At 40.6% G+C, this 14,961-nt stretch overlaps 1 protein-coding gene across 1 annotated transcript in view; it reads left to right on the top strand.

The window, feature by feature from the left end:
• Positions 1-14,961, top strand: part of LOC126473392 (melanotransferrin) — a 120,705-nt gene that overhangs the window by 31,590 nt on the left and 74,154 nt on the right. Inside the window, exons 5-6 of the mRNA XM_050100400.1 lie at positions 5,921-6,038; positions 12,945-13,124. Of these exons, the coding sequence (XP_049956357.1) occupies positions 5,921-6,038; positions 12,945-13,124 (298 nt within the window). The remainder of the gene's footprint in view (positions 1-5,920; positions 6,039-12,944; positions 13,125-14,961) is intronic.

Below are 14,961 nucleotides of genomic sequence, written 5' to 3'. Positions count from 1 at the left end.
CCCCCTCCCCCCAAGCAGTAGTTAATAACAGTTGTTTTGGAAGATTTTAGCACTTCATTGAGTATTGTTTTAGTAGTGTTTGCCCATGTCTGTAGAATTAATTTCTGTTTCTAACTCTTATTTCATGTGTTAAATAATTTGGTTGTCCAATTATTTAAGAAAAAGTTAATAACCCAGAGAGTTGGTTAATCATAAAATATTTTGCACTTTTTAATGTGGCTTCCACATCTCAGAGATGTCTGAGCATTTGATTCTATTTTAAACTCTTAGATCTATTAGTACATGTTAGTGCCAATTTTACAGTCATAAGGGTTGTCTGCAATGTAACTGCATGTAACATTAAGAATTCAATTTTAGGTTTACGGATAAAATTCCATGTCCATGTCAAATGTCTTGGGATCCAAACATTTCTAGCCCACAAATTTCAATACTGTGTGAGAAGAAGCTTCTTGGGTGATAGGTGACAAAATACTGCAGCGACATTTTAAAATTTTGGACCATGTTTGAAGTACTTCATTTCACGGAATAATTATTGTAAAGTTGCAAAACATGGAAAGATGGTCAAAAAGTTTGCATTGTGTTCATTCTGTAAGTTTCTTGTCGTTTGATTCATTATTTTTGCTCAAAATGGTACAAAAGTTGTCAATAAATTTAATTAGTACAAAATTTCTCCAGAGTTTCTGAAACTTATTCTCTTCACGTTGTTGGTTGAGTGAGCTCTTCTTTTTGTGAACTTGGTGTTTTACTTTTGGTGCTATATATATATTTGAAGGAAAAAGGTTTACTGCAAAAATCAATTATTTTTAAACTCTTGTATCTCACTAAAAAGGCTACATCTCTCATAGTATTGAAATGTGAGGCCTAGAAATTTGTATACCTTCCTTTGTCATTTAGCGAACCTGGTCAGCAAACTTGAACAAAATTGTAAAGTCAACTGCCGAATTTCTCTAAAAATTAGACCATTTGGCATGGGATCACCCCGTTTATCTTACAGGACTGTATTTTAATGTACAGAAAGTTCTGGTTGAAAATAACAAATTATTTAGGATAAAGGAGACGACTCACTGAAAGGCAGAAGTGCTATGTTGTCGACAGACACACAAGCAAAAGGTACGGAGCTGTACTTTTCTAACTTCTGTAATGAAATTCCTTTCTCAAGCCATAGAACACACACACACACACACACACACACACACACACACACACACATATATATATATATATATATATATATATATATATATATATATATATATATATAATGGAAGGAAACATTCCACGTGGGAAAAATTATATATAAAAACAAAGATGAGGTGACTTACCGAACAAAAGCGCTGGCGAGGCAACAGTCTGTTGCGAAAGCTTGAATTTTGTGTGTATGTTTGTGTTTGTTTGTGTGTCTATCGACCTGCCAGCGCTTTTGTTCGGTAAGTCACCTCATCTTTGTTTTTATATATATAGTTATAATAGAGGGAAACATTCCACGTAGGAAAAATATATCTAAAAACAAAGATGATGTGACTTTCCAAATGAAAGTGCTGGCAGGTCGACAGACACACAAACATACACACAAAATACAAGCTTTCGCAACAAACTGTTGCCTCATCAGGAAAGAGGGAAGGAGAGGGAAAGACGAAAGGATGTGGGTTTTAAGGGAGAGGGTAAGGAGTCATTCCAATCCCAGGAGCGGAAAGACTTACCTTAGGGGGAAAAAAGGACGGGTATACACTCGCGCGCACACACACACACATATCCATCCACACACATACAGACACAAGCAGACATATTTAAAGACAAAGAGTTTGGGCAGAGATGTCAGTCGAGGCAGAAGTGCAGAGGCAAAGATGTTGTTGAATGACAGGTGAGTTATGAGTGGCGGCAACTTGAAATTAGCGGAGATTGAGGCCTGGTGGATAATGGGAAGAGAGGATATATTGAAGAGCAAGTTCCCATCTCCGGAGTTCGGATAGGTTGGTGTTAGTGGGAAGTATCCAGATAACCCGGACGGTGTAACACTGCACCAAGATGTGCTGGCCGTGCACCAAGGCATGTTTAGCCACAGGGTGATCCTCATTACCAACAAACACTGTCTGCCTGTGTCCATTCATGCGAATGGACAGTTTGTTGCTGGTCATTCCCATAGAATGCATCACAGTGTAGGCAGGTCAGTTGGTAAATCACGTGGGTGCTTTCACACATGGCTCTTCCTTTGATCGTGTACACCTTCCGTGTTACAGGACTGGAGTAGGTGGTGGTGGGAGGGTGCATGGGACAGGTTTTACACCGGGGGCGGTTACTGGGGTAGGAGCCAGAGGGTAGGGAAGGTGGTTTGGGGATTTCATAGGGATGAACTAAGAGGTTACAAAGGTTAGGTGGACGGCGGAAAGACACTCTTGGTGGAGTGGGGAGGATTTCATGAAGGATGGATCTCATTTCAGGGCAGGATTTGAGGAAGTCGTATACCTGCTGGAGAGCCACATTCAGAATCTGATCCAGTCCCGGAAAGTATCCTGTCACAAGTGGGGCACTTTTGTGGTTCTTCTGTGGGAGGTTCTGGGTTTGAGAGGATGAGGAAGTGGCTCTGGTTATTTGCTTCTGTGCCAGGTCGGGAGGGTATATATATATATATATATTATTGGGTGGTGGTATTGTGGGTTACCTTAGGTTTAGGCCAAGGAGGTTACAGGAGTAAAGGATTTACCGTAAGGATAGCTCCCATCTGCACTGCTCAGAGAAGCTGGTGGTGGTGGGGAGGATTCAGATGGCACAGGTTGTGAAGCCATTGAAATTTAGCATATTGTGCTCTACTGCATGTTGCGCCACAGAGTGGTGCACCTTGCTTTTGACAACAGTTTGACGGTGGGCATTCATTATGGTTGACAGCTGGTTAGTTGTCATACCAATGTAAAACACTGTGCAGTGGTTGCAGTAGAGCTGGTATATAATGTGGCTGCTTTCACAGGTGGCCCAGCCTCTGATGGGGTAGGATAAGTCTGTGACAGGACTGCAGTAGGAGGTGCTCGGTGGGTGTATAGGGTAGGTCTTGGATCTGGGTCTTCCACAAGAGTATGATTCCTGTGTCAAGGGATTGGGGGTGGGAGTAGCATAGAGATGGAGTAGAATGTTGTGGGGGTTGGGTGGGTGGTGGAACACCACTCTGGGAGGAGATGGAGACATCTTGGGTAGGGTGTCCCTCATTTCAGGGCATGATGATAGATAATCAAAACCCTGACGAAGGACATGGTTCAGTCATTTCAGTCCCAGTTTCTATTGGGTGACAAGGGAGACACTTCTTTGTGGCTGATTCTTGGGATGGATGTGAGAATCAGGTGTGTGTGGGGATATGGCACAGGAGATCTGTTTGTGTATTAGATCTGGGGGTATTGTTTATCTGCGAAGGCCTTTGTGAGGCCTTCAGCATAGAGGGCAAGGGAGTTCTCATCACTGCAGCTGCGTTTGCCACAGGTGGCCAGGCTGTATGGGAGTTATTTTTTGGTGTGGAAGGGGTGACAGCTGGCAAAGTGCAGGTACTGCTGGTTATTGGTAGGTTTGTTGTGGACTGAGGTGTGGCTGGAACCATTTGAGAGGAGGAGATCAGCATCTAGAAAGGTGGCATGATGGTTGGAGGAGGGCCAGGTGAAGGGGGTGGGAGAGAAGGTGTTGAGATTGTGGAGGAATGAGGATAAGGTGTCCTGGCCTTGAGTCCAGATTATAAAGATGTCGTCTGTAAACATGAACCGGGCCAAGGTTTTGGGTTTTGGGAAGCAAGGAATGTTTCCTCTTGGTGGCCCCTGAAGAGGTTGGCAGGATGGGTGCCCATGGCTCTGCTACGAATTTGTTTATATGCCTTACCTTCAAAACTGGAATAGTTATGCATTAGAATGTAGTTGGTTAGATGTACGAGGAATGAAGTGGTAGGTTTGGAATCTGGTTCAGGTTTATTGATGGTATCTCTATAATCTGGACTCAAGATCAGGACACCTTATTCTCATTCCTCCACAGCCTCAACACCTTCTCTCCCACTCAGTTCACCTTGTCCTCCTCCACCCATCATGACACCTTCCTAGATGCCTACCTATCTCCTCCTCTCAGATGGCCCAATCCACACCTCAGTCCACATCAAACCCACCAATCCCCAACAGTACCTGCACTTCGACAGCTGCTACTCCTTCCACGCTAAAAAATCACTCCCATACAGCCTGACAACCCATGGCATATGCATCTGCAGTGATGAGAACTCCCTCACCCTGTATGTTAAAGGCCTCACAAAGGCTTCACAGACAGGCAATCCCCCCCCCCCCCCCCTCCCCCACAGACCTAATAAACAAACCGATCTCCTGTGCCACACACACACACACACACACACACACACACACACACACACACACACACACCTGATCCTCACATCTATCCCAAAAACCAACCACAAAGAAGTGTCACCCATTACCACCCGGGACTGGAATGACTGAACCATGTCCTTTGTCAGGGCTTTGATTAACTATCATCATGCCCTGAAATGAGGGACCCAAGATACTTCCATCTCCACCCGGAGTGGTGTTTCACCGCCCACCCAACCTCCACAACATTCTACTCCATGCCTATGCTACCCCCACCCCCAATCCCCTGCCACAGTGCCACAGGAATCATACCCTTGTGGAAGACCCAGATCCAAGACCTGCTCTATCCACCCACTAAGCACCTCCTACTCCAGTCCCATCACAGCCTTATCCTACCCTATCAGAGGCTGGACCACTTGTGAAAGCAGCCATGTTGTTATACTAGCTCTGCTGCCACCACTGCACAGTGTTTAACATTTATATGGCAACCAACCAGCTATCAACCGTAATGAATGGCCACTGTCAAACTGTTGCCAAAGGTAAGTTGCACCACCCAGTGGCACAACATGCAAGATTTCAGTGGCTGCTTCACAACCCATGCCATCTGGATCCTCTCCACCAGAGCTTTTCTGAGCTGTGCAGATGGGAGTTATCCATAAAGCACATCCTTCGATCACAAAACCTCCCTAACCTAAACCTAGGGTTACTCACTGTACCCGCATCCCCCACCCGATAGAGAGTGTGAATGTGTGTGTGTGTGTGTGTGTGTGTGTGTGTGTGTGTGTGTGTGTGTGTGTGTGTTCTCCTACAGCTTGAGAAAGGAATTTCATTCTGAATGCTAGCAGAGTGAGGCTCTGTTGTGTATCTGTTGATGATGCAGAACTTCTGGCTTTCAGTGAGTCATCTCCTCTATTCCTAAATAATTTGTTATTCAGAACTGTGTTTCATGATTGAATAAAATTATTTTGGATATTATGTCACGTCATTATAAAACACTAAACAACTAATTGCTGACATTTCAACCTACTATGCAGTTGCCCTTTTAGGGCGGTTAACTGCATTTACTATAGTTAAGCACTCTGTAAAGGACTGCTGCAAAGTTGGTAGAAACGTCAGCAATTAGTTGCTTTACTGTTTTTTAATGACGTGGTCAAATATCCAACATTATTTAATCAAAGTGACACTTCTCATGGATACCTACAAACTTGTATTATTTTCTATTTATTTTCTATGAAGTTATTCCTATGTATTGATTGTCTTTCCTTTCAGATCCTCATCTTTTCCAGTTGTTGGCAGTTTTAACCTCGGCTGTTCCTTCCTGATATTCCTTTGATGCATGCTCTGCATCTTGATTTGACATTTTTCTCAGTGTACTAACTTCTGTATTATTACATATTCTTTTCTCCTGTTGCTTCATTATCACTGAACAGAGTTTACAAAGAAGTTTATTGTATCATACTGCAAGAGACATAATCACTGTATTTTACATTAGGTAACTGTAACCATGTTTACATGTGAGTAGCTCTGTTTGTATTGCAATTCTTTGGTTTTCTGTTACATAACAGTGATGGTTTTATTTTCAGCTTATGAGAGAAGGTGGAATGGAAGTGATAGATTGCAATAATCATGTGAAATCAGCCATAAACTTTTTTGGTCCAAGTTGTGCTGTGAATTCTTTGATAGATAAATATAATCCGATTGGTAAGTTAATATGGAAGTTATTCTCTTTCAGAGAGTTACATTTTAAACCTCATCTGTGTCATTGTGCTATATGTGATTTGCAAGTTTTTTTTATGAAAGAAATTGAGAGTGGAACACTTGGTAGTAGAAATACTTACATCACTTGACTGTCTTTTGAGGAATTTCATCATTTTTCCTCTGTGATAATATAATAGTCTTTGTTACTTTATGAGCTATTGCAACCAAATCCAGTTAAGCAAGCTAGAGAAGTTGAATTAGAACAGTTAAAGAACACCAAGGATAAAATATTTTCTCTCTAGATAAGTTAGGAAAAGAAGGCCATGGCAAAAGACAGAGTTGAGGTGCTCATGGCAGGCAAGAAAAAATGTGCCACATACTAAGACATTTGCTCTAAATAGGAAAGATAAGCTCACCGTTAACCCAATTCTACAGGAGGAGTGGCCACAGTATTTTACAGATCTCTGGACTCTCAAGAGTGGAGACCACGTAGGACTGGGGAGTGCAACTATACAGAAATATTTATGTAGACCAAATGATAATTTTTCTCAACATTTGAAAATAAACTCAATGATATGATGACAGAAAATCTGAATTGCTGAAATGTGGGCAATTGAATTTTAAAATTTGATGGGTGAACTTCTTAAGCTGTTGTTGGACTTGCAGATATCCACCTGCGGAACAGAATGTAGCTTTTTTATGCCCAGAATTGAAAAAATATAAAGAATGAAAACTGTAAATTACAGGATCTGCAAAATATATGCCAACATAATTCAGTGGCATGTATTTGTGATTGTGCAAACAATTCAAAAAGACATTGAAAATGGCTTACACACACAGAGACATTCCACTGACTGTTCAACGTAGCACAACTAATAGGTATTACAGAGAATATATCATGCTCATTTACAATGCTTTCATTGACTACTAGACAGCAGTTTATGAAAATGATGTTAAGTGATTTCAGGTATATCTAACCAAGTGGTTACCATAAATTTTTTTAAGGGCTGCCCAAAGTACATGCAACAGAATATTAATCAGAACGTTATGTGACAGATTACTTGAATGTTATAAGGAAAGATAGACCAAGGAAGACTGCAACTCACATTTATAAAACAGCTATAAATAATGCAGGAGTCTCTGTTTGTGTAGAAATGAAGAGTTTTGCTTCTAATAGATCCAAATAAAGAGCTACCAGTTAAATGAAAGCTTCGTGATGAGTAAGGAGGATACAACACTTCACAGGCAGAGATTACACAAGGACATACACTATCCAGATGATTTTCATTGGAGGCTGTACACACTAATGAAACGAGCAGAGCAGTTTATTCTGAATGAATGTCTGCCAGCAAAGACTAAAATCACAACATTCAGAGAAAGTGAACCATTACAGATACTAATATATAAAGCAAGAATGTATGTGTGTATGTCCGGGATCTCCTCCCAAGTCTTTGGATCGATTTCAACCACGTTTTGCACAGAAACAGCAGGAGTACCGAGTAACTGCACTGTGGGATTTATAACGTCCTAGCTCCCATAGGAGTGGAGATAAAGGCAAACTTTTTTTCAGCCCCTGCCCTACATGACAGATGGATTGAGTAGGAGGATTATCGGTCTGTTTGACCTCCATGCTTTACAGTGTGGTCTGCACATGAGGGGCAAGAAATGGTTTTCCAGACCCCAGTGTTTAGGCTGCCCTGCACGACGGGCATGTTTTATGGTTGTAGTATCAGTCTGCCTTATCGAACTCTCTGCAGGGACATCTGCAGATGGGCCCAGCTGAGCAGAGAAAAGAGGAGACAGGAGATGGATTGTGAGAGAGGAAGAGAATGAGCTGGACTGAGAAATGAGAGGGGAAGAGATGTTTGGAGATAGGGGATGCAGGAGAAAGAGAGAGTTAGGCGAAGTGGTGACAGACAGAGAGAGGAGGGGAAAGGATATACATTGAACGGGGTGAGATGCAGGAGGTGGGTGCAATGTGTAGAAGGGTAGTGGACAGGTGGAAAAGGAAGAGGGGCAGGAGAATATTGACAGAGTGAGGGGAAGAGGATATGGACAGAAGGAGAGGGGGGGGGGAGATGATGACTTCGTAGAGAGGGGTGGAGGATATGGAAAAAGAGAGGGGGAGGAGGAGGAGAAGGAGATAAGGAATGGGAAGGAGGTGAGCTAGAAGGATGAGGAGGGCAGAGAGATGGGAGGGAGGAAGAGGTGAACACACACAGAGAGACAGAGAGAGAGAGAGAGAGAGAGAGAGAGAGAGAGAGAGAGAGAGAGAGATGAGGAAGATTTGGACAGATGGGGAGATGCAGGAGGCAAGTGGAAAGTGTAGAGAGGACTAGGCAGGTGGAAAAGGAAGATGATGATGAGGAGGAGGATATGGTCCGAGAGAGGTGGAAAAGGTTATAGACAAAGTGAGGGAGAGGAATATATGGTCAGTGAGAGGGGGAGGAGGAGATATGTGGCAATATAGCAATATATATGTCAAATGCCTATGTGAGTGAAGCAGTGGGGAAAAGGTTACACGCATCCGGGATGTCCCACGTATATTTGCCGCCTCACATATTTCCGAAATGAAACAGATTGTGAAAAATGCAATTGACCAGGGATGCAGCCATGTCGGGGGCTCACACAATGGGCAGGAAAGCGCTTTCCCTACAAATAAACAAACAAACATTACTTTCAGCTTTTTTTTTAACTGACACATGTACATTCTTTCCACTGAAATGAAAACTAGAGGTACAATTGGTGATAATGCCACAGTTTCTGCCGTGATGCCATAATGCGGGTTGCCAGCACTGTCTTAGAGCCTGCTGTAGGCAACTCTTGCTCAGTGAATTACAGTAAAACTGTGGTGCCATTGCCATGCTTTAAAGTCTACATATTTAAGATGGTGTGAGGTTTAGAACAGTGAAAACAAGTCAGACGTCACTTATTGTACCTCCAGTTTTCATTTCGATAGAAAAATATAGATGTGCAATTTAAAAAAAAAGTAACTTTGTGTTGAAAGTGATGTTTGTTTACATTTATGGATTGTGTATTTGTGTTGTGTGAGCCCCTGGTGTAGATGCATCCTGGCCAGTTGCATTTTTCACATTTTGTTTCATTTCAGAAATATGTGGTGCCAGAGTTAGCTGGGACACACTGTATGAAGCAGCATATATTTGGGTATGTCTGGAATATCCTCCTAAACCGCTAGATCGATTTCAACCAAATTTGGCACACAAACAGCAAGCTTCATAAGTATCAGCACTATGGGTTTATAACCTAGCTCCAATAGGAGTGGAGTATTGGGCAGAAATGTATTTTTTCAGCCACTGCCACATGTGCTACCCTGCATAACAGATGTGTTGTGTGGTAACAGTATCAACCTGCCTTATTGATCTGCTCTGGTGGGCAATGTACACACCAGGTGCAAGAAACAGTTTTCCAGCCCTCGATGTGGCTAGATATAAAGAGAACCAAAAATACCAGACAGTAACTAAAGATGCAGCTGGTTGTGAATTTCATACCGATACAATATTTTGTCTGTTTAGCTTGTCACTATTATTAGGTACTGCTGATGTTAGGATGAAGCTTCATGCTTGTATACAGTTGCCAGGGTGTAAATTATACTTATTAAAAACTTTTTTATATGAAGAACTTTCTCCTTGTTAAAAACTATTTTATTATGAGTAGTGTGTAATGATTAATTAACAAGCCTTAAAGAAAATTCAGAGACTATGTATATGCAAGGTAGAACCGATCTTTGTTTAGAAACCACATTCGTTTTTCTTAAAGAAACAAATGATATTTTAAGGAAGCTGAGACTTACCCCTCTTGTGACTTAATTCTGTTATCACTGTTAATGTAGTAAGAGGTAATGTTATGTACTTTTATGAAATAATAATACTTTCAGTCTTAAATAGCGTGTGTCTGCCAGTCATTGTAGATAACCTATTGATGTCACAATATTGAATTTGTTAATGAATTTCTATTTTATGGATGGATTTACTGGGGAAACTGCTCTCACACCGTTTGAAGGCAAAGTGTCCAGTTACTCATCGCGTCATGTCATTTAAGTATTTTGTGATCTACATGTCAAACCTGCAGGTCCAATTGAATATTCACTTCTACTTTTTATGTGGAAGTCACAGTGGTATTTTATGGTCAATGAACCTTCAAATAGTGATGGTGCTGTATAGCCACTAGGGTGTGATACATTGAAGGAATAAAATTGGAGATGGCATAGAAATCTAAAACAACAGTGACTGAATATTCTGAAAAGATTAAATGTATTATGATGTGTGTTGAATTAGTAAGCACATTTTACCAGCAGGTTTGTAACATGTCTGTCCCTAGGCTAATTCACAATTATGCGCTGCGTATTTTATGTTAAATTACTTATTTTTCTTCCTTTTAACAGCCACCAAGGAAATATATGTTACAGCTCTCCCTGTAGTGCATTCTCTATCCAGTCACATATAAGTGTACTTTACACAGTCACTCCCATTCCAAGTGTTGGGAGACGTGATGAGCTATATTAGGTGATATGGGAAAAATGTAGCAAGGGAGAAGCAAGAGAGGGGAAGTGGCAAAGAAAAGGGATGGCCAGTGGTTAGGAATTCACTACTGGAGAAAGGTTAACGTAGTTTGAGCAGATATAGTAAAGTGATGCACATGGTGATGTTCAAGATAGGTGTTGTTAGACACTGTGGAAGATGTTTTTAGACTCCTAGGATCATAAGTTGAATTAAAAATAAAGATCCTGAGTGAAGTACTGAGTAATACGCAGCTTATTTCTGTGGGATAGGTGGTAGGGAATGTGGCGGACCTTAGTATAGAATACGGTTTTTTTTGTTTTTTAGCAAAGGCGGAAGATGTGTTGAATGGACACTTCTCACCTACGCAATTCAGAGAAGTCTGTGTTAGACAGAGAACACACATGTCATGGGTTGCTTAGTAGATGTTAAAGTGAACTGTTTTGTATTCTTGGCGTGCTCTTGTCACTGAGTGATTAGCCTTTGCTGTGGGCCTCAATTTGATGGTGTGCAGGTGGCCTGCTGGTTAATGGTAAAGTCCACATAAAAGGCAGATCATGGATGACAATGGAGTTGGTGTATGACATAACTGCTTTCACAGATGGCCTTGCCTTTGATGGAATAAGATATGTTGGGCAATATATGGGACATGTTTTTCATCTGGATCTGTCATTTGCATATGATTCATGTGTCAAAGTGTTGGAAGCTTTAGTGGCATAAGATTGGGCTAGTTGAATGAATAGCTAAATATTACTTTGGAATGAATTATAAAGAATTTGGGCAGATGTTCCTTGTCTCAGCATAAAATGAAAGGTAGTAGTATTCACTCTTGCCTCATCTATTTACATTGACTCATAATTCTTTGGACCTGTGAACTTTTTCAACACTATTCTCTCAGTGGTTTCCTTTCCCACCAGTCTTTTCATGACCTATTCTTACTGCATACCCTCTCTCTATATCACCTTGTGTAGAACTCCCTGTTTGCACAGCAGAAAACTCTCTGATGCAGTATTCTTAGCCATTTCCCGTTTTGTCCTTCCTTCTCATAGCCTTCCTCTACCTTTCCCATGCCTTCTCCTTGTTCATCTCACCTCCTCCACCCAACACAACTCCTTACCAAGTCAAACCAATAGAACAGTGACATATGGAAGAAGAATGCATTTTTTATGCTGAACTAATTCTTTTTTGTGTTCCTATCTGCTGCTCATTTCCTCCAGTATATAGCAAATGGTGCCATAGCTCATTGCATTGTTTGTATTCCACCCAGTTTTTTTTCCAATACTTGAAAATCTCACGTAGAACCTGAACATAATCGGAAAAAGGAAAAAATGTAAAATGATGTTTGACAAACTAAAGTGTGATGATTGTTGGAAAATTAGCAGAACCGTTTTGCAGGAAGAATGGATTAGAAATATGCTAGTGAATCTAAGCCAAAGGGTGATGGCAGAATAGAACAGATTGGAAATTAATAAGAGACATAGTTTGCATCTTACCAAAAGCTGCAGATTAGTTTTTCTTAGTATTTAAAAATTTTGGTTACTTATTTTCTCTTCCATTTACTCAAATCTTTCCATGTTTTATACTTAATTTTGTTTGCTTATATATGCGTATTTATAACTTTCCTACCTTCCTGAATTGTATTTGATTTTTGTACAGCTTCTGTCTAATTGATATTTCAGAAGATTTGTCATTTTTTTATGTAGTGCACTGTTGACTCACATGTAATTTTTTACTATCTGATATCTTTTATCTTCTCTATTTATAATATCTCTTGTAGCTTGTACTCTTTGATCTCTTATACAGTACATATGACTCCTTTAAGTGTAATTCCATTTACCATTTTCTCAGAATGATTACCAGTTTTGCATTCTGCTAATTGACAACTGTTTTCCATTTAACAATCTCATATTATGTTCAAAGCTACGATTATTGACTTCTTATTTGGAGTTTACATGCACAGTCAACCACAGCCATATAAGCAATATTTACAGCATGGATCACTGCATTGTTGAGCCACTCTCCAGAAAGAAGTGTGCTTTCTCCCAGATATGTTCCTCTATTTTGCATGGGGATTTGAAAACAGATATCAAGATGTAGCTTGTATGTCACCAGTCGCTGAGACATTCTTTGGTAGCTGGCAATGGCATTTTATTGGCAAAAAACAAAGATCTAAGTTTGAGCTCCATGTAGCGTATAGTTTTTCTGTCATGAGCATTAAGTTCTATTTAAGCCCCTCTCTTAATATGCAGGCCCTTTTATTTAAATAATACTGTAAGTGTCATCTGAAAATGTTAAGTTTACAAAGTAAGTAAGAGTTGGATAAGGTACCATGTAATTGTGAAGATATCACAATGTTGCCTTAAATCATCACTGTTTTTGTTTTGTTTTCCAGGTGATAACTCTGACCAGCTGTGTCAGCTTTGTGCTAGTACAGTTCCTGGACAACGTTGCACAAGTGCTGATCCATATGCTGACTCTGAGGGTGCCTTCCAGTGCCTTCTTGAAGCTGGTGACGTTGCTTTTTTAAAACATACAACAGTGGACTCGATGCTGGGTACTGGATCAAATTTTGGTTAGTAAATTATTTTCTTGTACACTGTGTGGAATTGTAATCAGGAGGACATCAGTTCATATCCCCACCTGGCCACCAGATTAAGATTTTTTGTGGTTTCCAACAGCAGATGTCGTGGTGGTTCCTCTGGGAAGGACATGGCCAATTTCCTTCCCCATCCTTTCTCAACCAAAGCTTGTGCTCTGTCTCTGATTACCTTGACATCAATGGAACATTAAACTTCAACCTTCTTGTTCTTATTAACTGTGCTTCATGTGAGTAATGATACTTGAAACCTCCAGGGTTATCTAAAAGATAGCACACACTGAACAGATTCTAAGTGGTTTGCAAAATGCTACCTCTCCTGATTGGACAAGATGGGATAATTAATAAGATTGATGTTAAGGAGCGCTTAGGTTCAAACATAAATTCAGCAGTCTTCATTCAGAAGTTTTTGTTGCGTTTCTTAATTAACTCATAATCTTATAAAAATGATTTGTCAGCTGACACATAGTATTTGCACTTCAGTAAGAGCTTGCAATGTCCTGCGCGGGCTCTCCACCATTGCTAATGAGACACAACATACCTCACTTGCAGTGTTTCCATAGTGTGATGCATGCAAATAATGTGCAATGGGCAGAAGAGCATTCTGCCTATGTTAGCAGCCCACTCTCAGTTGTCCAAGTCTCAGCTGAGGTGCCGCTGACAGTCACTGTGGCAACATGAGCGCAACTTGAGAAATGTCAAATAAAAAGTAATTTTAATGATTCTGTTAGTGAGGAAGTATTCAGATTGGGATTTCATCCTTGTGAAATCTGAGCTGGTTGTCAGTGTAATAATTGGGTTGTTTATTGGGTGTTAAATGAGAATTGAAATACGTTTTTCATTTGTGAATATGTATCGTGTGGTGATCAGTAGGTCTCTGTGAATGAACTCAGTGAAGAGCAGGAATTTACCTTTCCAAATATAAATGAGTAAGTGTTTTTTCAGTGTAAAGAGAATGTAATTGAACTTTGGGAATTGAGGGAAATGCATTTTGACTTGTACAACTGATGAACATCCAAGTTAGCTAAATGACAAATTATGAAAGAAATATCGTTTGTGATACGAGAGCATCAAAAGATGAAAAGTAGACAGAGAGTGAAGGGAGATGGCCCATTTCACGAAACTTGGTCTGGTTGAGATGAGGTGGCTTGTGTGCCACAACGAAACAGATAACTGTACTTTAGATGCAACCACAACAGAGAGTTATCTGTGGAGAGGCCAGACAAACATAGTTCCTGAAGAGGGCTAGCAGGCTTTACAATAACTGCAGCGGTAACAATCTGAATGACTGTCTGATATGGCCGTGTAACATGAGCCAGCGTAACCTTGCTTCGTTGTTACTGCGAATGGCTGAAAGCCAGGGAAAACTAAATCCATTATTTTTCCTGAGAGTATGCAGCCATGCTGTATGGTTGATGCCAACTTCTTGGGTAACATATTCTTGAGGTAAAATGGTCCACCATTCTGATCTCCAAGTGGGAGACTATTCAGGATGATGTCATCAGGAAAAAGTTAACAGGCATTCTACAGGTCAGTGTGTGGAATGTTAGCTCGCTTAATCAGGCAGGTAGGTTAGAAAATTTATAATGGGCAGTCAAATGAGAATGAGACAGATAGAAAAAGTACATAAACTGCTTATTATCTCAAAAGTAATCTCCCTAACTGTAAATACATTGATCCCACTGTGAGACAAGATGGTCAGTGCCTTCATGGAAAAATATTCGCAGTTGCCTGCGTAACCTTGATTTTACCCAGGCATGCATCTCTTCGTCCAAAGCAGATCAATGGAAACGTCATGATGAGACATCAGAGA

The sequence above is a fragment of the Schistocerca serialis genome, chromosome 4, assembly GCF_023864345.2.
Source record: "Schistocerca serialis cubense isolate TAMUIC-IGC-003099 chromosome 4, iqSchSeri2.2, whole genome shotgun sequence".
Taxonomy (NCBI): Eukaryota; Metazoa; Arthropoda; class Insecta; order Orthoptera; family Acrididae; genus Schistocerca; species Schistocerca serialis.
Note: the sequence above shows the minus strand (reverse complement) of the source record. Positions and strands in the feature narration are given on the sequence as shown.